Source organism: Passer domesticus, unplaced genomic scaffold (assembly GCF_036417665.1).
Source record: "Passer domesticus isolate bPasDom1 unplaced genomic scaffold, bPasDom1.hap1 HAP1_SCAFFOLD_372, whole genome shotgun sequence".
Classification (NCBI taxonomy): domain Eukaryota; kingdom Metazoa; phylum Chordata; class Aves; order Passeriformes; family Passeridae; genus Passer; species Passer domesticus.
In genome coordinates, this window is record NW_026990152.1 from 1 (window position 1) to 20,624 (window position 20,624).

General features: G+C 52.7%; 2 protein-coding genes and 1 long non-coding RNA gene across 3 annotated transcripts; 2 read left to right on the forward strand and 1 right to left on the reverse strand.

The window, feature by feature from the left end:
- The first annotated feature begins 192 nt into the window (after positions 1-192).
- LOC135292622 (phosphatidate cytidylyltransferase 2-like) lies at positions 193-5,974 on the forward strand. The gene is made up of 3 exons (XM_064406763.1): positions 193-349; positions 1,544-1,647; positions 2,362-5,974. The coding sequence occupies exons 1-3, from the start codon at positions 242-244 to the stop codon at positions 2,489-2,491; spliced, it is 342 nt and encodes a 113-aa protein (XP_064262833.1). The 5' UTR covers positions 193-241; the 3' UTR covers positions 2,492-5,974.
- Positions 1,789-7,981, reverse strand: LOC135292623 (uncharacterized). Its single transcript, XR_010354851.1, has 3 exons — positions 7,494-7,981; positions 5,976-6,072; positions 1,789-1,910 (listed from the first exon to the last, which is right to left on the reverse strand). It is a non-coding gene; the product is annotated as an uncharacterized LOC135292623 (long non-coding RNA).
- A 134-nt stretch (positions 7,982-8,115) lies between these two features.
- Positions 8,116-20,391, forward strand: LOC135292624 (rho GTPase-activating protein 25-like; the record flags this gene model as incomplete). Its single annotated transcript, XM_064406765.1, has 9 exons — positions 8,116-8,502; positions 12,606-12,775; positions 13,744-13,831; positions 14,576-14,695; positions 15,992-16,199; positions 17,236-17,368; positions 18,357-18,430; positions 19,228-19,349; positions 20,207-20,391. Coding segments are annotated over exons 1-9 (1,161 nt in total), but the record flags the coding sequence as incomplete, so codon positions are not given.
- Positions 20,392-20,624: the final 233 nt, after the last annotated feature.

A 20,624-nucleotide genomic window follows, 5' to 3' on the forward strand; every position in this document is an offset into this window, starting at 1 on the left:
GGGTTCTGCTGGCTCACGACAAAGTGGGAATGAATTCCGTGAGATCCCGAAGGAATAATCCCAAATCTGCAGGGCTGGGTTCTTCTGGCTCACAACAAAGCAGGAGCAAATTCCGTGAGATCCCAAAGGAATAATCCCAAATCTGCAGGGCTGTGACCCCCCCTGAAAGCCCCGCGGGGGCAGAGGAGGGGGCAGGCCCTGAGGTGCTGCTGTGCTCTTTGTGCTGCAGAGGACCGTGAGGATGTACCCCTTCCAGATCCACAGCATCGCCCTGTCCACCTTCGCCTCCCTCATCGGGCCCTTCGGCGGCTTCTTCGCCAGCGGCTTCAAGAGGGCCTTCAAGATCAAGGTGGGCACGGGGGCTTGGGGGGCACGGAGGTTTTGGGAAGAGGATGGAGGTTTTGGAGAGGGCACGGAGGTTTTGGGGAGGGCACGAAGGTTTTGGGAAGGGCATTGAGGTTTTGGGGGGTTCACAGAGGTTTTGGGAGAGTCATGGAGGTTTTGGGGAGGTCACGAAGGTTTTGGGGAGAGCATTGAGGTTTTGATGGGGTCACGGAGGTTTTGGGAGAGTCAAGGAGGTTTTGGGGAGGTTCTGGAGGTTTTGGGGAGGTCACGGAGGTTTTGGGAAGAGCATTGAGGTTTTGAAGGAGTCAGGGAGGTTTTGGGGGAATCAAGGAGGTTTTGGGAAGAGCATTGAGGTTTTGGGAGGGTCCTGGAGGTTTTAGGGGAGTCATGGAGGTTTTGGTGAGGTGAAGGAGGTTTTGTGGGGGTCCTGGAGGTTTTGGGGAGGTCACGAAGGTTTTGAGAGAGTCAAGGAGGGTTTGGGAAGGGCATTGAGGTTTTGGGGAGGTTCTGGAGGTTTTGGGGAGGTCACGAAGGTTTTGGGAAGGCCTGGAAATTTTGGCGAGGTCACAGAGGTTTTGGGAAGGGCATGCAGGTTTTGGGAAGGTCACTGAGGTTTTGGGGAGGTCCTGGAGGTTTTGGGAGGGTTCTGGAGTTTTTGAGGAGGTCCTGGAGGTTTTGGGAGGGTCACTGAGGTTTTGGGGAGGTCCTGGAGGTTTTGGGAGGGTCACTGAGGTTTTGGGGAGGTCCTGGAGGTTTTGGGGAGAGGCACAAAGTGGGTGCTGCCCCTCGAGGCAGTCCCAGAGCCCCAGGGGAAGGGAGCTTTGCTGCAGCAGGATCTGGGATTTTTAACCAAAAAGGAGCAGACCTCAGGATTTTGAAGTGTGACATTCCAAACCCTGCTGTGCTGCAGGCAGAGGAAGGAGGAGCCGGGCAGGAAATGTTGCAAGCTGAGGTTTCAAACCCTTGGTGCCTTGCAGGCTGGTTTCACACACACACCAGGCAGGGCAGGGTGGCAGCACACAAACATTTCCCTGAGCTGAGCCTCACTGCCCCTCAGCCATAAAGCAGAAACTTCCAGAAGCAGGGAGACATTTAAACCAAACATTTCTAGGTCTGCCTTTGCAACTGGGGCAGGGGGTGAGTGTGGTGTGGGTGGGGATGCTGCCAAGGGCTCAGTGCCACCCCTGTGCCCTGCCAGGACTTTGCCAACACCATCCCAGGCCACGGGGGCATCATGGATCGCTTCGACTGCCAGTACCTGATGGCCACCTTTGTCAACGTGTACATTGCCAGCTTCATCAGGTAAAGAGGAGCACCCCACCACCACACTGGGCTCATTCACCTCCCTGTTGTTTTATTGTTATAGGAAACCCATTGTTCTTATGGACAGTTATGATACAGGCAGGTGTAATTAATCCTGTGCTTAAAACACTAAAACCTGGGAGGGTTTTATTATTTTATTTTTCCCCTTTTTATTAGAGGATTTCTGGTCTCTTTGGGTTGCTGGTGAGTGTCCATTGTGGAACTTCCTCCACTGCAGCTTTCCCTTCACAGGGTCCTGTGTTCTGTTAAAAAATGCAGTCAGGTTTGAATCTCTCTCAGATATTTCACTTTTTCTCGCTGCCCAGGTTTGAATCTCTAAGATATTAAACTTTCCTTGCTGCCCTGAATCTCTGTCAGATATTTCCCCTTTTCTTGCTGACAGGGTTGAATTTCTGTCAGATATTTCACCTTTGCTTGCTGCCCAGGTTTGAATCTCTATCAGATACTAAATTTTTCTTGCTGCCCTGAATTTCTGTCAGACTTTCCATCTTTTCTTGCTGACAGGGTTTGAATTTCTCTCAGACTTTTCCCCTTTTCTTGTTGCCCAGGTTGAATTTCTGTCAGACATTTCCCCTTTTCTTGCTGACAGGGTTTGAATCTCTCTCAGACATTTCTCTGTCAGGCTCCCAGGGGCATGGACAGCCCAGCAATGACCATTCTGGTGGAATTGCTGACCCTCATTTTGTGTTCCAGGGGCCCCAACCCGAGCAAACTGATCCAGCAGTTCCTGACCCTGAGGCCGGAGCAGCAGCTGCACATCTTCAACACCCTCAAAGCACACCTGGTGGACAGGGGAGTGCTGGGCAGCCTGGAGGATGCATAGGCAGGAGGTGGGAGCAGGACTGAGAGCACACAGGCCTCCCCCAGGGCACCCCCTGATTTAAGACAATAACAAGGCCTCATTTCACTGTAACTTTTCTTCCTTTCTCGGTAAATGTTCGCATTCGTGGTTTATTTTATTTTATTATTTTTTTTTTCTAAATAATATATTTATAGAGCTTTGGTTCAAACGAGCAAATCTTGGGTTTGTAGCTGAGGAGGAGGTGAGGGTTGGGGGGAGCAGAGGGGGTGGCTGTCCTGCTGGGCTGCTCGGGGTGGCAGCTCTGGGGTGCTGAATTGTCCCAGCAGCTCCTGCCTTGCACCAGGCAGAGGAGCCTGTGCTGAGCCCATCCCACCTGCAGCTCCTGCAGTGCCTCTCACATTCCCTCCCTCCTGGGCAAATTCAGATTTCTGTGAGCAGCCAAACCAGGAGCAGGCTGGGTGCAAGGAGCCCAGGAAGTGGCAGCTGTGGGTGGGAATGTGGGAGCTGCAGATTCCTCCAAAACCAATGGCAGTAAATGAGATTTAAAGAGCATTGAAGCAATTCCTGCCAGGTGAGAGGAGCTCCTCCACACCTTGGTTTGTTTCCCCCATTAAATAACCTTTAGAAACCACACTTCATTTCTCCAGGGCTGCAAAGCCCACCGTGGATATTTGAAGGAGCCTGGGGAGCAGTTTCCAGCCCCTTTCCTTGCTGGGTGGGCTCCAGCTGCAGCTGGGGCTTTGTTTTCTTTCAGGGATCATGTCTGTTTGTTACTTGAGTTGTAGAAGTCGTGCTGCTGAGTTTACCAAGGTCTGTGTTGCATTTCAGTCTGGGTTCATTTCTCTGCAGGCTTCTGTCACTGAATCTTGTCAGAAGTAGTTTCAGAAGTAGTTTGGACTTTATAGCTGCAGGTTTTATTGAAGTACTTTCCTTTATTTTGTCATACTTTTTTTTTATTATTTAAAAACGAGAGCCCTGAAGATTGTAAAACTTTCCTTTTTTTTTTTTTTTTTTTGTGACCAGATAGTGAAAATTTCCCCATTTACACCTCGTGCAAACACAAGGGAACTCTGATTTTCCTTCTTTCCATACTTTGTGCACGGGAGAGAGAAACTTTCCATTATTTTAACCTGGGGAGTGAGGGACAGGGCAGAGCTCCTGCAGAAATACATTGGAGTTTAAGAGGTTGCTGCCACAAACCTTCAGCCATACGTGAGCCCTGCACCTGCTTGGCACCAACAGAGAACAAACCACCTGAAAACGCCCCAAATTCCGAGCTTTTCACAGCCTGAGTGTGTGTACATCACAGCACAGGTGCCAGCCTCTCTCTGTGGCTGTGCCTCTGCTCCCTGGGCAGGGTTGGGTGGAGAGACAGGCTCAGAGCAGGCTCTGCTCTCACTGAGCTTTCTGTTTCTGCTGGCAAAGCCCTGCCCTGAGCAGTCCAGGCTGGCTTTGCTGCTCATACGCATTCCCCTGGTTGTGGATTTCCCCTGTGGTTGCTCCCTTCCAGCTGGAATTAGGTTTATTTTCTATCCATGGAGCAGATTTTACTGCGAGACACAGAAACTGCAGAGGAGAAGGGAGTGCTTCCCCCTGGCCCTGCCCAGGGGCAATATTTGGGCTGTGTTTGATGTGGCAGTGCCCGGGGGCTCTCAGGATTCTCCTGCCCTTTGCCCAAACCCCTCCCGTGCCTGTGGCTCCCAGGCAGAAGTGACAGTGTTGATAAATATCCCAAAGCTGTGCTCTGTCCTTAGTGAGAAATCCCTCCGTGGGTTTTTAGTCTCCTGCTCGTCTGCTTTAACCCTTTAGTTCCTCTGCTGCTGTGAGCAGCAGGGCAGAGCTTTGCTGCAGCTTTGGGGCAGGGCTGTCAGTGCTGGCTGTGGGCACTGGAGGGCAAAGCAGCTCCAGGGAGCAGCTGAGAGAGAGCAGCAGCTCTGCCTGGGCTGCCTGCCCTGTCAGAAATTCAGAAATGTCCTGGTCAGGAATGAATTGCCTGGTCAGAAATGTCCTGAGCAGAAATGTCCTGGTCAGAAATTGAATTCCCTGAGCAGAAATGTCCTGAGCAGAAATGTCCTGGTCAGAAATGTCCTGGTCAGAAATTGAATTCCCTGATCAGAAATTGAATTCCCTGATCAGAAATGTCCTGGTCAGAAATTCATTCTGTGATGAGAAATGTCCTGATCAGAAATGTCCTGATGAGAAAATTTCCTGATCAGAAATTAATTCCCTGATCACAAAAATCTCTGATCAGGCAATGCCCTGATTAGAAAATTTCCTGATCAGACATTCCCTCATCAGAAATTCCCTGATCAGAAATTCCCTGATCAGAATTCCCTGACCAGCTTTATTCCTGCCCTTCCCTCCAAACCCGGGCTGCTCCTCAGGGGCAGAGCTGTCTGGGAAGGTTTTCCTGCATGGAAAAATCACCTTTAAAAGCCATGAAAGGGTGGAACAGTGGATGCAGGGAGGAGGAGGGAAGGCAGCTGTATTTGGGGTTGTTGCAGGTTGTGCAGCTGAGCTCACAGGGCTGGGAGCTGCCTTTGGGATGGAGGGGGGATTAAAATCTTCTCCCACCTCCTTTGCCATGGGCAGGGAATGTCCTGCAGGTCTGGTCTGAGCCTGGATGGGGAATCTGGGGAGGATGGAAGCTGCCGTGCTGGCTTGGGCTGTCTCTGGTGCCCAGGGGTGCTGAACCTGGGGAGTTTGGGTGACAGAGTGACCCAGGCAGGGCTGGAGCTCAGCCTGGACAGAAGGTTGAGAGCAGGAGAGGAGCTGGGCTTTGTGTGGGCTGGGAGGAGGGGACAGCCCCCCTGGCAGGGTCCCAGCCTGCTCTGGGGCCACCAGAGGTGGCAGTGCCCACAGGGGTGGCACACCGGGCACCCCCAGGTGAGCTTTGGGTTTGGGGCACAGCTGTGGACACCTGGGTGGGAATTTTGTCCCCTTCCAGGGAATGTGACATCCCAGGGAATTGCCATCCCAGGGAATGTCACACTCCAGGGAATGTCACATCCCAGGGAATGTGACCCTCTAGGGAATGTCACATCCTAGGAAATGTCACCTCCAGGGAATGTCACATCCTAGGAAATGTCACATCCCAGGGAATGTTACCCTCCAGGGAATGTCACATCCCAGGGAATGTCACCTCCAGGGATTGTCCCCTCCCAGGGAATGTCCCTGTGTCCCCTGTGTGCAGGGAGCCCCAGGCCTGCCTGGGGGGTCCTGCCCTCTCCCCCTGCCCTGGCTGGGGGCAGGGCAGGGCTGGGTGTCCCCCCTGGGGACAGCTCTGTCCCCAAAGCCCCGTGGCAGCTCTGAGCTCCTGTGCAGCCCCTGCTCTGCAGCCCTGGCTGTTCTTTCTCTGTGCTTTGTTTTTGGTTCCAGTTCTAGCTGCACACGTAGAGTTGCCTTCCTTTGACCGAATGTTCGAATGTGAAATATTGTATATTTTAAAGTATTTACCCTATTTATATACTGTATGTTACTGTTAAATAAATATAAATTCCATTACCTCTGGGGGAGTTTCATTCAGCGCCGTGGCGTGCTCCAGGCTTTCCAAATTCACATTCCCTGTTCCCTGCCCTGTGCTCTCCTTCCTGAGGGATTGCCTGGAGAAAAATATTCAGCGACATTAAATATTCAGCAGTGTTCAATATTCAGCAGTGTTCAATATTCAGTAACATTCAGTATTCAGCAGTGTTCAATATTCAGGAATATTCAGTGTTCAGCAGTGCTCAATATTCAGCAGTGTTCAGTATTTAGCAACATTCCATATTCAGAGTTCAATATTCAGAAATATTCAATACTCAGTAACGTTCATTATTCAGCAGTGTTTGATATTCAGCAATATTCAATATTCAGTAACGTTCAGTATTCAGCAGTGTTCAATATTCAGCAATATTCAATATTCAGCAGTGTTCAATATTCAGCAATATTCAGTATTCAGTAGTGTTCAGTATTTAGCAATGTCCAATATTCAGCAAGGTTCAATATTCAGCAGTGTGCAATATTCAGCAATATTCAGTATTCAGCAGTGTTCAATATTCAGCAGTGTTCAGTATTCACCAATGTTCAAAATTCACCAACATTCAATATTCAGCAGTGTTCAGTATTCACCAATGTTCAAAATTCACCAACATTCAATATTCAGCAATATTCAGCGTTCAGCAATGTCCAGTATTCAGCAATGTTCAAAATTCACCAACATTCAATATTCAGCAGTGTTCAGTATTCACCAATGTTCAAAATTCACCAACATTCAATATTCAGCAATATTCAGCGTTCAGCAATGTCCAGTATTCAGCAATGTTCAAAATTCACCAACATTCAGTATTCAGCAGTATTCAGCAATATTCAGTATTCAGCAATGTTCAATATTGACCAATATTCAATATTCAACAACGTTAAATATTCAGCAGTGTTCAGTATTCAGCAATGTCCAATATTCAGCAATGTTCAGCAATGTTCTATATTCTGGAAAATGCAGATTCCCCTGCTTTCCCCCATCCTGTGCCAATTTAATCTGCATTTTTAGACCTGGAAAAAAGCAGATTTGCAGAGGGAATCCTGCTGCAGCCCCAGAGTGATCCCCCACTCCCTGAGAGCTGCTGCTGGGACAAAAACCGACTTTGTGGGGCTGGGAGTTGCCTGTTGCAGGTCCTGCAGGCTCCGGGTGGATTTTGGGGAGAAATTCAGGGTTTTGCTCGGGGCTGTGGCCGAGCTGCAGCTCGGGGCTCAGGCAGAGTTTCCGTTTGTGCCTCGTGACATCCTGCGGTGACAGGGCTGGGAAAGGGCTGCTCCAGAGCCAGGCTGGGCAAAAAGAGCAAAATGTGGGAGCCCAGGCAGCTCCCGCAGCTGGAAAAGTCAAATTGAAAAATTTAAAAAAAAACCCAAAAAACTGTAAAAATTAAAAATTAAATTTGAAATGAAAAGTAAAAATTAAACCTAAAATTTAAAAATCAAAATTAAAAATCAAAATGAAAATAAGTTGGTACAACAAAATAAGTGGCACCAACACCGTGGTGCTCACCCTCTGGTTTCCTTTCGTCCTTTCCTCCCAGAGCTGCCCCGTTCCACCCCTTTGGCTGCAGAGCCTCCGCCACCATGGCTGGGCCATGATTTATGGAAAATCCTTTGCTGGGATTGTTCTGTTCCAGCTGAGAATCCTCAGGAAAGAAACGAAAACAATGAGCAGTATGATGGCTGTGGAGGTGCTCTGGGCGCTGTTACCAACAGGTTTCTGTTGGTTGTTCCTAATTAACGGCCAACCCCAATCAGCTGGCTCCGACTCTCGGAGTCGCTTTTGCTATCGTTCCCTTTTTGTCCTTTCCAGCCTTCTGATGGATCCTTTGCTCTCTATTCTTTTAGTGCAGCTTTAATATATCATTTTAATATAACATATACCATAATATAATAAATCAGGCTTCTGAAATATGGAGTCAAGATTATTTTCTCTTCACTCCTCACACGAAGGGCCCACCACCCAAGAAGGGGAGCAGCCAAACCCCGAGCCCGGCGGTGCCCAGGACGGGCCCGGAGCCCACCCCGGGCTCACCCCCAGCCCTGCCCCGGCCAGGCCGTGCCCAGGGCCCCGGGCTGGGCTGGTCCTGCTCGGGGCAGCGCTGCCAGCTCGGGGAGGACACACGGAGCTCCCACAGCACTTCCTCAAATGCCCCGAGCGGCCCCGGGGAGCGGCCCGGGCTGGGCTGGAGGGCCCCGGGCCAGGACGGGGGACAAGAGGGGACCAGAGCGGGCACCACGGCGCAGCAGGGCTGGGGAAGGCAGAGCCGGGCAGGAAAGCGGGGCAGGAAAGGACTTTTATGGGGTTTGTGCTGCTCTCAGAGGCAGGAAGCTCGCTGGCAAAGCGGCGCTCGCCGAGCCGCGACCCCACGGGACCATCAGGGCGTGGGTCCAGCCCCGCTCCTAAACAACTCACCTTGAGGAAGGAAGGAAAACAAAACGACTTTCCTGAGCCAGAATGTCCCTGAAGCTGCCAAGGAACTGGGATTTCAACCTGAAGATGGACGCTGCAAAAATAGGTACCGTGAGGGCTCCTTGGCGGCCTTCCGTGTCCGCGGGGCCGGGCCCGGCTCAGGTTCTGCCTCTGTGGGGACACCGGGCCCGGTGCCACTTCTGGGACACAGCAGATGATCTGCAAGTGATTTACGAGAAGGGATTTGCAAATTTGTCAGCGAGGGGTGCTGCCCCCCAAAATCCGGGTTTGGGGGGGATTTAAACCACCCAGGCCCCTTGGGGATTTAGGGGTGATGGTGGTGAGGTGAGGGAGAGGATTTAGGGGTGATCATTTACGGGTGGTCATGGTGAGGTCAGGAAGGGGATTTAGGGGTGATCATTTACGGGTGGTCATGGTGAGGTCAGGAAGGGGATTTAGGGGTGATGATGTGGACGGGGGGGGATTTAGGGGTGATGGTGGTGAGGTCAGGGCGGAAATTTAGGGGTGAGGATGGTCAGGGAGGGGATTTAGGAGTGTTCATGGTCAGGAAGGGGATTTAGGGGTGATCATTTAGGGGTGATCTTGGGGTAGATAGGGAGGGGGTCAGGGAGGGGATTTAGGGGTGATGGGGGGGTCAGGGAGGGGATTTGGGGTGATTTAGGTGTGGTCAGGGAGGGGATTTAGGGGTGATCATTTAGGGGTGATCTTGGGGTAGATAGGGAGGGGGTCAGGGAGGGGATTTAGGGGCAATGGGGGGGTCAGGGAGGGGATTTAGGGGTGATGATATGGACAGAGAGGGGATTTAGGGGTGATGGGGGGTCAGGGAGGGGATTTAGGGGTGATGATATGGACAGAGAGGGGATTTAGGGGTGATGGGGGGTCAGGGAGGGGATTTAGGGGTGACAATGGACAGGGAGGGGATTTAGGAGTGATCATTTAGGGGTGGTCTTGGGGTAGATAGGGAGGGAGTCAGGGAGGGGATTTAGGGGCAATGGGGGGGTCAGGGAGGGGATTTAGGGGTGATGATATGGACAGAGAGGGGATTTAGGGGTGATGGGGGGTCAGGGAGGGGATTTAGGGGTGACAATGGACAGGGAGGGGATTTAGGAGTGATCATTTAGGGGTGATCATGAGGTAGTCAGGAAGGTGGTCAGGGAGGGGATTTAGGGGCGATGGGGGGGTCAGGGAGGGGATTTGGGGTGATTTAGGTGTGGTCAGGGAGGGGGTTTAGGGGTGAAGATGGTCAGAGCCCAGCCTGAGCCCAGGCCATCCAAAAATCCACCCTGGGCCTGGGGTTGTCCCCGAGCAGAGCCGGGCCCAGCCGGTCTCTGCCTGGCTGGGTTTTCCCACCAAGAAACTTGGATTTCTGTCTGAAGCTGCTTTTCCCAGGCTGGCCGAGCCATTCTCTGCACCCAGAGCCCCCAGGGAAGGGGTGGAAGCCCCAAATGAGGCCTGGGATGGCCCAGAAGCTCCAGCTCAGGGCCATCCCCACACTCTGGGCGAGAAATCCCCACGGATTATCACAGAGGCATTCCCAGGATAATTAATATTTGTTTTGCCCAGAGGCAGTGGGTGAAGTCAAGGCACAAAAAAATGCCAGGGCACGCCAAGGGTGCTGGGGAGCAGAGGGTGGAGATGGGGCAGAGGCTTGGGCCTGTGTTGGTACCAGGAATTGCCTTTTTTTGGAGAAAATCTGCTTGTGATGAAAGCCCCGGTGCTTTTTGCAGCTTCCAGCTGCTGGGTGAGCGTGACTTTGTGTGAATGTTTTGTGAGTTTGTGTGACTTTGTGTGAATTTTTCTGTGACTTTTTGTGTGAGTTTTTCTGTGAGTTTGTGTGAGTTTTTCTGTGACTTTGTGTGAATTTTTTTGTGAGTTTGTGTGACTTTTTGTGTGAGTTTTTCTGTGACTTTGTGTGAGTGTTTCTGTGACTGTGTGAGTTTTTCTGTGACTTTTTGTGTGAGTGTTTCTGTGACTTTTTGTGAGTGTTTCTGTGACTGTGTGAGTTTTTCTGTAACTTTTTGTGTGAGTGTTTCTGTGACTTTGTGTGACTCTGTGTGGCTTTGTGTTTTTGCGCTGCCTCCGGGGCTGCTGTGGCTTCATTTGCAGAGATGTGAAAGTCACATTTGCAAAAGTTTGCAATATTTGCAGCTTGCCCCCACCCTCGCTGGCTCCTCGTGGCCTGGGGACACTTCCCCTGCTCACCCAGCCCTGCCTGTGGCAGCGTTTGGAGAACTGCAAAAAATTGATTTCGGTGAAACAGAAATTCCCTGGTGAAACCTCTTTTCTTGTTTTTTTTTGCCAGTTCCCAGCAGTGGGGGTGCCAGGGGGGGCTCCTGCCCAGGCCAAGGCTCTGGGCCAGTGGTGGCCACGGTGGCCTCTGTCCTGCACTCCTGATTTTGGGGCAGGCCAGGGGCAGCTCTCCCTGCTGGGGGAGGTTTTGGAGGAAATGCCCAACCCCGGAGGCCGTTGCTGCAGGAAATGTTTTGGGGGGCACCCCCAAAGGGGCTCCTCGCCCTGGGGGATGTGGGGAGGGGAAGTGGGGACACCTCTGGGGTGAAACTGGAGCTCTGGCTCGGGTCTTCCAGCTCAGGAAATCACCAGTGCAGACCCCAGTGAATTCCCTGCCAGTCACGGATTTGTTTTTGCCCTGCAGCCATAAATGCAAACTCTGCCCAGCTCTGGGGGGCTGCAGAGGCAGAAATCCCCCCTGGAAGTGACCCCTGCCAGGCATTGCTGTCCCGGAGCATTTGGGGATGCCATAGGGCCGTGCCACCAGTGGGGCCATGCCAGCAGGTGACAGGGACACTGCTCTGCCCAGTGCCAAACCTGCTGGTGGTTTTCCATCCCTGGAGATTTTCCAGCCCCACAAATGTGAGTTCTGCCCCGCTGGCACCACCCCACAGCAAAACTGGGACCTCCAAAGCCTTTGGGTCACTCTGCTGTCACTGCTGCTCTGGAGAGGGGGCAAACCCCTCACAAGCCATAAAAAACCCCCCCAAAACAGCCCCAGCAAGGTTTGGGTTCTCACTCGTGAGGGAGCTCACGCTGGCAGCCGCTGCAGCCACTTCCTGCAAACGGGGCGAGAGCCTGGCCCGTCCCTGTGTCCCCACTCTGTGTGCCCTGTCCCCACTCTGTGTGCCCTGTGCCCCCACTCTGTGTCCCCTGTCCCCACACCTGTGTCACTGTGCCCCTGTACCTGTGTCCCCTGTCCCCATATCCTGTGTCCCCACACCCCTGTCACCGTGTCACCTGTCCCCACATCCGTGTCTCTGTCCCCAGCCTGTGTCCCTGTCCCCACTCCCCTGTGGCTGCGTCCCCATCCTCAGTGTCCTCATACAGTGTCCCCGTGTCCCCACACCCCTGTCCCTGTGTCCCCAGCCTGTGTCCCTGTCCCCAACCCGTGTCCCTCTCCCCACTGCTGTGTCCCTGTGTCCCCACATCCCTGTCCCTGTGTCCCCAGCCTCTGTCCCTGTCCCCAATGCATTTCCCCATGTCCCCACTGCTGCGTCCCTGTCCCCATTGCTGTGTCCCTGTGTCCCCAGCCCCTCTTCCCGTGTCCCCACACCCCTGTCCTTGTGTCCCCCCACCCCTGTCCCCATGTCCCCAGCCCCTGTCCCCATTGACCTGTCCCTGTGTCCCCAGTGCTCTGTCCCTGTCCCCACACCCGTGTCCCTGTCCCCATTGCCCCTGTCCCTGTGTCCCCAGCCCCTGTGCCCATTGCCGTGTGCCCATTGCCGTGTCCCCGTGTCCCCATTGCCCTGTCCCTGTCCCCACACCCGTGTCCCTGTCCCCATTGCCGTGTCCCCAGTGCTGTGTCCCCGTGTCCCCATTGCCCTGTCCCCGTCCCCACACCCCTGTCCCCAGTGCCGTGTCCCCATTGCCGTGTCCCCGTGTCCCCATTACCCAGCCCCTGTCCCCACACCCCTGTCCCTGTGTCCCCAGCCCCTGTGCCCATTGCCGTGTCCCCATTGCCGTGTCCCCGTGTCCCCATTGCCCAGTCCCTGTCCCCACACCCGTGTCCCTGTGTCCCCAGCCCCTGTGCCCATTGCCGTGTCCCCGTGTCCCCATTGCCCAGCCCCCGTCCCCACACCCGTGTCCCTGTGTCCCCATTGCCGTGTCCCCATTGCCGTGTCCCCGTGTCCCCATTGCCCAGTCCCCGTCCCCACACCCGTGTCCCTGTGTCCCCAGCCCGCTCCCGCAGTGTGGTGGCCGCGGACCCCTCCGTGCTGCCCCCTCCGCAGAAGCTGGGCTGGCTGCGCAAGCAGCGCGCCCTGGTGCGGAACTGGCAGCTGCGCTTCTTCGTGCTGCGCGGGCAGCAGCTGCTCTACTACAAGGACGAGGAGGAGGCCAAGCCGCAGGTGGGGCCGGGACCCCCCAGGGGCTCCGGGGTTGGGGGTGGCCCGGGAGGGGTGGCCCAGTTAGGGATGTCACATTAGGGCTATCCCAGTTGGGGGTATCCCATTAGGGGTGTCCCAGTTGGGAGTGTCCCAGTTGGGGTGTCCCTGTTGGGGGTGTCCCAGTTGGGGTATCCCAGTTGGGGGTGTCCCATTAGGGGTGTCCCAGTTGGGGGTGTCCCAGTTGGAAGTGTCCCAGTTGGGGGTATCCCAGTTGAGGGTGTCCCATTAGGGGTATCCCAGTTAGGGGTGTCCCAGTTGGGAGTGTCCCAGTTGGGGTGTCCCAGTTAGGTGTGTCCCAGTTGGGGTATCCCAGTTGGGAATGTCCCAGTTAGGGGTGTCCCTGTTGGGGGTGTCCCAGTTAGGGGTGTCCCATTAGAGGTGTCCCAGTTAGGGGTGTCCCAGTTAGGGGTGTCCCAGTTAGGGGTGTCCCTGTTGGGGGTGTCCCAGTTAGGGGTGTCCCATTAGAGGTGTCCCAGTTAGGGGTGTCCCAGTTAGGGGTGTCCCTGTTGGGGGTGTCCCAGTTAGGGGTGTCCCATTAGGGGTGTCCCAGTTGGGGATGTCCCAGTTAAGGGTGTCCCAGTTAGAGGTGTCCCAGTTGGGGTATCCCAGTTGGGGTGTCCCCTCTGGGGGTGTCCCTGCCCGGGATGTCCCACCTGGGGGTGTCCCCAGCCATGTGGGGATGGGGAGGGCTGGGATGGAATTCCCAGAGCAGCCGTGGCTGCCCCTGGAATGTCCCAGGCCAGGCTGGGACAGTGGAAGTGTCCCTGCCATGGCAGGGGTGGCACTGGCTGGGCTTTTCCCACCCAAGCCGTTCTGGGATTCCATGATCCCATGAAATTTTTTCCTGGAAGGCGTGGGAGGGCAGCGCTGCCCCCCTGGTGCCACCCTGGCCTGGCACAGGTGGCACTCAGGGCTCTGCTCTGTCCCAGGGCTGCCTGGCTCTCCAGGGGAGCTCCATCAACGTGCTGGCCACAAACCCCGAGGAGGGAGGGAAATTCATCTTTGAGATCATCCCGGGTGAGGGTGTTAAAGGTGTTCCTCTGCCCAGTAAATGTATTTTCTGCCTAGTAACTGTCTATTTTCTGCCCACTAAATGTGTTTCTCTGCCCACTAAATGTGTTTTTATGCCCAGTAAATGTTTTTCTCTGCCCAATAAAGGTGTTCCTCTGCCCAGTAAATGTATTTTCTGCCCAGTAAATGTGTTTCTATGCCCAGTAAATGTATTTTCTGCCCAGTAAAAGTGTTTCTCTGCCCAGTAAATGTGTTTCTATGCCCAGTAAATGTATTTTCTGCCCAGTAAAAGTGTTTCTCTGCCCAGTAAATGTGTTTCTATGCCCAGTAGTTGTATTTTCTGCCCAGTAAAAGTGTTTCTCTGCCCAGTAGTTGTATTCTCTGCCCAGTAAAAGTGTTTCTCTGCCCAGTAAATGTGTTTCTATGCTGACTAAATGTCTTTTCTGCCCAGTAAATGTATTTTCTGCCCAGCAGAGGTGTTTCTCTGCCCAGTAAATATGTTTTCTGCCCAGTAAATGTGTTTCTATGCCCAGTAAATGTATTTTCTGCCCAGTAAATGTATTTTCTGCCCAGCAGAGGTGTTTCTCTGCCCAGTAAATGTATTTTCTGTCCAGTGAAAGTGTTTCTCTGCCCAGTAAAGGTGTTTCTCAGCCCAGTAAAGGTGTTCCTCTGCCCAGTAAATGCATTTTCTGCCCCGTACCTGCATTTCTGCCCAGTGAAGGTCCCTCTGCTGCCCCACTGTGTCCGCAGGGCCGGCGGGCGAGCAGCCGCGGCCGGCGCAGGAGCCCTGTGTGCTGATGGCGAGCTCGCAGGCCGAGCTGGAGGAGTGGGTGACATCCATCCGCAGGGCGCTGGGCTCGGCCTCGGGAGGTAAAACCAAGGATGGACATTTCCTGGTGGCTTCTTCTTCAACCTCCTTTCTGACCCTGAAAATCTTCAGAGAAACTCCCATTCAGGGATAGAAGCCTTGGAAAAATGTTATTTTTCACCTGCCAAACTCCTCACTTTGCTTTTCCCCTGCCAAACCCCTCACTTTGCTTTTCCACTGCCTTTTCTTGCTCCCCTGGTGCTGGGGCTGCTGCAAGCAGGGGCAGTGCTGAGGAGAGCCAAGGATGGACATTTCCTGGTGGCTTCTTCTTCAACCTCCTTTCTCACCCTGAAAATGCTCTTAACAGCAATTCCCATTCAGGGATAAAGCCTTGGAAAATGTTGGTTTTCACATCGTTTTTCCCCTGCCTTTTCTTGCCCAGCCCATCCTTGCTGTGAATTCTGTGGATTTTGTGAATTCCATCCTTTCTGCCCCCGTTTTTTCTCCACCTTCCCTCGGTCTCAGCCTCACCCTCCTCACACCCAGCCTTGGGGCTGTGCCAGGGTCTCCTCACCCTCCCAGCTGGGAATTCCTCCCCAATATCCCAGCTGAATCAATCCTCCTTCAGCTGAAGGCCATGCCCTGTGTCCTGTCCTTGTCCCCAGCCCCTCTGCAGCTCTCCTGGAAGGGGCTCTGAGCCCTCCCTGGAGCCTCAATTTGCTCTTTGCACTTTTTGGGCCTGAAGCTGCAGTGGTGTCCTTGGTTCTGGGCTGGAAAGGGTTGGGAGAAGGGTTTTGTCTGGAATGGGAGATGGGAGAAGGGTTTTCCTTGGAATGGGAGATGGGAGAAGGGTTTTCCTTGGAATGGGAGATGGGAGAAGGGTTTTGCCTGGAATGGGAAGATGGGAGAAGGGTTTTTCTTGGAATGGGAAGATGGGAGAAGGGTTTTGTCTGGAATGGGAGATGGGAGAAGGGTTTCCTTGGAATGGGAGATGGGAGAAAGGGTTTTGCCTGGAATGGGAAGATGGGAGAAGGGTTTTTCCTGGAATGGGAAGTGGGACAAGGGTTTTGCTTGGAATGGGAGATGGGAGAAGGGTTTTGCCTGGAATGGGAGATGGGAGAAGGGTTTTGCCTGGAATGGGAGGTGGGAGAAGGATTTTGCTTGGAATGGGAAATAGGAGAAGGGTTTTCTTGGAATGGGAAATAGGAGAAGGATTTTGCTCCCTTTTCCTTGGTTCTCCACCCCTGTGAGGAGCACTGCAGCCACTTTTCATGAAGTTTAGAGTTTTACCCCAAAGCAGCCCAGAGCGTGCAAAGCACAAACGCCACGCCCCGAGCTGAGCTGTGCCCTGTCCCCAGCGGTGTTCGGGCAGTGCCTGGCACAGACCATGGCCCACGAGCAGAAGTTTGGGCAGCACCTGGTGCCCCTGGTGGTGCAGAAGAGCGCCGAGTTCATCCTGGAGCACGGCGTGGCCGAGGAGGGGATCTTCCGCCTGCCCGGCCAGGACAGCCTGGTCCGGCAGCTCCGCGACGCCTTCGACGCCGGCGAGAGACCCTCCTTCCACAGGTGACTCTGCTGCCCCCAGCCCACCCCAATCCCAGGGGAAAACAGCCTGGGCCACCCCCAGAGCCCTGCAGGAACCATGGACCCTGCGGAGGGGCGCGAGGGGGAGAGGGGATCCAGCAGGAACCTTCCAGAAGGGCTTGGGGAGGAGAGGGGATCCAGCAGGAACCTTCCAGAAGGGTTCAAAGACAAGGAGATTCAGCAAGAACTGTCCAGAAGGGCTTGGGGAGGAGAGGGGATCCAGCAGGAACCTTCCAGAAGGGCTCAAAGAGGAGGAGATTCAGCAAGAACCGTCCAGAAGGGTGTGAGGGGGAGAGGGGATCCAGTAGGAACCCTCCAGAAGGGCTCAAGGAGGAGGGGATCCATCAGGAACCCTCCAGAAGGGCTTGAGGAAGAGAGGGGACCCAGCAGGTCTTGAGGAGTAGAGGGGGTCCATCAGGAACCTTCTAAAAGGGCTCAAGGAGGAGAGGGGATTCAGAAGGGCTTGAGGAAGAGGGCTGGATCCACCAGGAACCCTCCAGAAGGGCTCAAAGAGGAGGGGATCCACCAGGAACCCTCCAGAAGGGCTCAAAGAGGAGGGGATCCATCAAGAACCTTCCAGAAGGGGTTGAGGAGAAGGAGATCCATCAGGAACCCTCCAGAAGGGCTCGAGGAGGAGAGGATCCATCAGGAACCCTCCAGAAGGGCTCGAGGAGGAGAGGATCCATCAGGAACCCTCCAGAAGGGCTCGAGGAGGAGAGGATCCATCAGGAACCCTCCAGAAGGGGTTGAGGAGAAGGAGATCCATCAGGAACCCTCCAGAAGGGCTCGAGGAGGAGAGGATCCATCAGGAACCCTCCAGAAGGGCTCGAGGAGGAGAGGATCCACCAGAAACCCTCCAGAAGGGCTCGAGGAGGAGAGGATCCATCAGGAACCCCCCAGAAGTTCACCCCCTGGCTGTGGCTCCCCTTTCCCAGCTCCCTGTGCCCGCAGCAGCCCCAGAGCTCAGGCAGAGCCTCCTGGGGACCTGCTGGCCCTGAGTGTCCCTTGCTGGCTGCAGGGACACCGACGTGCACACCGTGGCCTCCCTGCTGAAGCTGTACCTGCGCGAGCTGCCCGAGCCCGTGGTGCCCTGGCTGCAGTACGAGGATTTCCTGCTCTGTGGGCAGGCCCTGGAGGCTGACGAGACAAAGGTACAGCTGCTTTTGTCTCCAAAAAATCAGTTCCAGCGCCAGGGAATGCTGTGGGCTGGAGGGGACAAGGGTACACAGCAGTGCCAGCCGAGGGGATTTGGAATCTGGGGAGAGAAAAAGGGAAAAAAGGAAAAAGAAAAAACTCCCCCCAAAGCCAGTGGGGTTTTCCAGCCTGGCCGCGGGGGTTTGTGAATTTTAAAGCTTCAGTTTCTGCTTCTCTTTGGGGTTAAAAATGTCCTGACTGTCCACAAGGTGCTGGAGGAGTCTTGTCTTGGCAAGGACGCCTTGTGTGAGGACACGAGGCTTGACTCCATTTTCATCAGAAGGCTGATTTATTATGTTATATATTATATTAAAATACTACATCAAAACTATACCAAAAGAACAGAGAGAAGAAGATCAGAAGGCTACAAAGACAAGAATAGAATAGGAATGAATAACAAAAATCCTGTGCCTGCTCACAGCCTTGGCAGAGGTGGCTGTGATTGGTCACTGATTGAAAACAATCCACATGGACCAATGGAAGATGCACCTTTGGGCATTCCACAGCAGCAGATAGTTATTGTTTGCATTTCTTTCCTGAGGCTTTCAGCTCCTCAGGACAGGAAAAATCCTAGCAGAGGATTTCTCACTAAAATATCATAGCTCCAGAGGAGGTGAGGCAGGACCAGCTCTTCCCAGAGCTTGTCCCACACAGGCTGGGCTGGGCTGGGGGGGACCCTGCTGGGGCTGCCCCTCCTTGCTGAGCCCTGCAGAACCTTCCGTGCAGAGCTGGAGCTCCAGGGGCAGCAAACCAGGAGAGCCAGAGCCATGGAATAGCTGAGTTTGGAGCAGACCCCCAGGGTCACCCCCGAGCCCTGTCCCCAGGTGCCACCACACGTGTGTGGAGCCCTCCCAGGGCTGGGGACACCCCCTGCCCTGGGCTGGGGTCACCAGGAGCAGTCCTTGGCTCCTGCGGACCCTCCTGGAGCTGTTTCTCACCACCCAGGGCCAGCAGGAGCTCGTGAAGCAGCTGTCCCTCCTCCCCAGAGACAACTACAACCTCCTCAGCTTCCTCTGCAGGTCAGTGCCCTGCCCGGGCCGTGGCAGCTCAGCTTTGGGGCTGGGGAGCACAAATGGCCCCCCAGGGGTGCCCCTCCAGGCAGAGCCTCCCTGAGCGGGGCTTTGCTTCCCTTCCCTTCCAGCCCTGATTGCTGCAGAGGAGAATTCCAGCCCCTGGGATGGACCCCCTGGGAATGGCTGGGCATCAGTCCCTCCAACTCACTCACAAATCCCTGGCAGCTCAAACCAGGTGTAGCTTTCCTGGGGTATTTTTCACAAAAAAAGGGGTTTTTTTCCTTTTTTTTTTTTTTTTTTTTTTTTTTTTTTTTTCCCCATAAAAGCCTTGTCCACCAAAACCTCCAGGCTTCTTTTTCACAAAAAGGTTTTTTTCCCTTTTTTTTCTACAAAAGCCTTGTGCACCAAAACCTCCAGGCTTCTTTTTCACAAAAAGGTTTTTTTTTCCTTCTTTTTCCACAAAAGTCTTGTGCACCAAAACCTCCAGGCTTCTTTTTCACAAAAAGGTTTTTTTTCCCTTTTTTTTCTACAAGAGCCTTGTGCACCAAAACCTCCAGGTTTCACCCAGCCTGGGGTGGGGATTTCTTTCCTTTCTGCACTAAGGGGAGCAACTCCTCTCGTGCTGGTTTTTATTCTGGTACCAGTCCTGAGCCCGAGGGTTTCTGTCCTTGTGACTGAGAGGAGGAGCTGGGAGGATAAATCAGGATTCTTTTCACCAGGATTTTTTGCCATCTCCCACCTCTGAAACGTGAAATACTCACATATTTCAAATATCCAATGTGAAATATGTGGAATTCTGGCAGGTTTCTCTATGAAATCCAACTGAACTCCAGCGTCAACAAGATGAGCGTGGACAACCTGGCCACAGTGATGGGGGTGAACCTGATCAGGCCCAGGGTGGAGGAGCCTGCAGTCATCATGAGAGGTAAAAGGAACTCCTGGAGTGATTGCAGGGTCCTGGAGGACATTTCAGTTTTGGGGTATTTGGAGTAATTTCAGTATGCTGGAGGATATTTCAATTTTGGGGCATTTGGAGTAATTTCAATATCCTGGAGGATATTTCAGTTTTGAAGCATCCACAGGCTCCAAATGAAAGATTTTCTGTGGTGGAGCTGAAAGAAAGGCAGAAATGTGCCTTTCCACAGAATTGTGAAGGGGAGATAATATAGATGTTATAATTTCTGTTATTACAATTAGAAGTTAATTATTTTTTATTATATAAAATATAAGTGTTATATTTTAAGTGTTATATAATATATTATGTCTATAATATATAATATACATAATATATAATATCTAATATATTATATATAATATATTATGTATATAATATATATAATATATATTATATATATTGGCCATATATTTTATATATAATATATATTATATATTATATATATATTGGCCATATATATATTTTTTTTTGCTTTATTAGTTATATATTATAAGTGGTTTTTGCTTTATTAGTTTTACACTATGTTTTGTGCATTATAAGTTTTACACTATTCGTTTTACACTTTTTTACACTATGTTGTAAATGTTTTAAAGTCAATAATTTAAAATAATTTTTTCTGGGTCTTATTATGATGTATTTTTTATTGTTCTATTTTTAAAAAGTATTTAGTAATTTTTTTTTTGGAACTTGTTTTCAGTTTAATTTTTTTTTTCAACAATGTTTGTGTTATTTTATGGTATTTTTAAGTCAGTATTTTGTATCTTAAGGTTTGTGTATAGTTGTACACTATGGGAGGGCCCCCCCAGCCTGACCCTGTGTCCCCCCAGGCACGCCCCGGGTGCAGAGGGTGATGACAGCGCTGATCAGCCACCACCAGCAGCTCTTTCCCCCCTCCAAGGATGTGCCTCCCTCCCCACCTGCCCCGAAACACGAGAAGAAGGCTCCTGTCCCTCGCAGCTCCGTGGGCTGGGGGGCTGCAGAGGACCTCCGAGGCTCCACCCAAAGGCAGAGGGTAAGGCTGGCTTTATCCCCAAGAAATCAACCTACGTTCATTAAACGTTCGTTAGAATTAAAATTGTGGCAGGCTCTGGCAGGTCAGTGAAGAGTTTGCTATTTATAGGTTCCAAAGCTCTAGCTGTCACCCCTGGAATATTTACATCAGGAAAATGATGTGGATAAACTTCCCACTTTCCTGTGGAAAATCTGCTGCTCTGGGGAGTCTGAAAACTCCCCAAGCTTTTTGGC

Coding starts and splice junctions, on each gene's coding strand:
- LOC135292622 (XM_064406763.1), top strand. CDS start 242: ATGTACCCCTTCCAGATCCACAGCATCGCCCTGTCCACCTTCGCCTCC. Junction 350..1,543: donor AGAGGGCCTTCAAGATCAAG/GTGGGCACGGGG, acceptor GTGCCCTGCCAG/GACTTTGCCAACACCATCCC. Junction 1,648..2,361: donor TACATTGCCAGCTTCATCAG/GTAAAGAGGAGC, acceptor TTTGTGTTCCAG/GGGCCCCAACCCGAGCAAAC.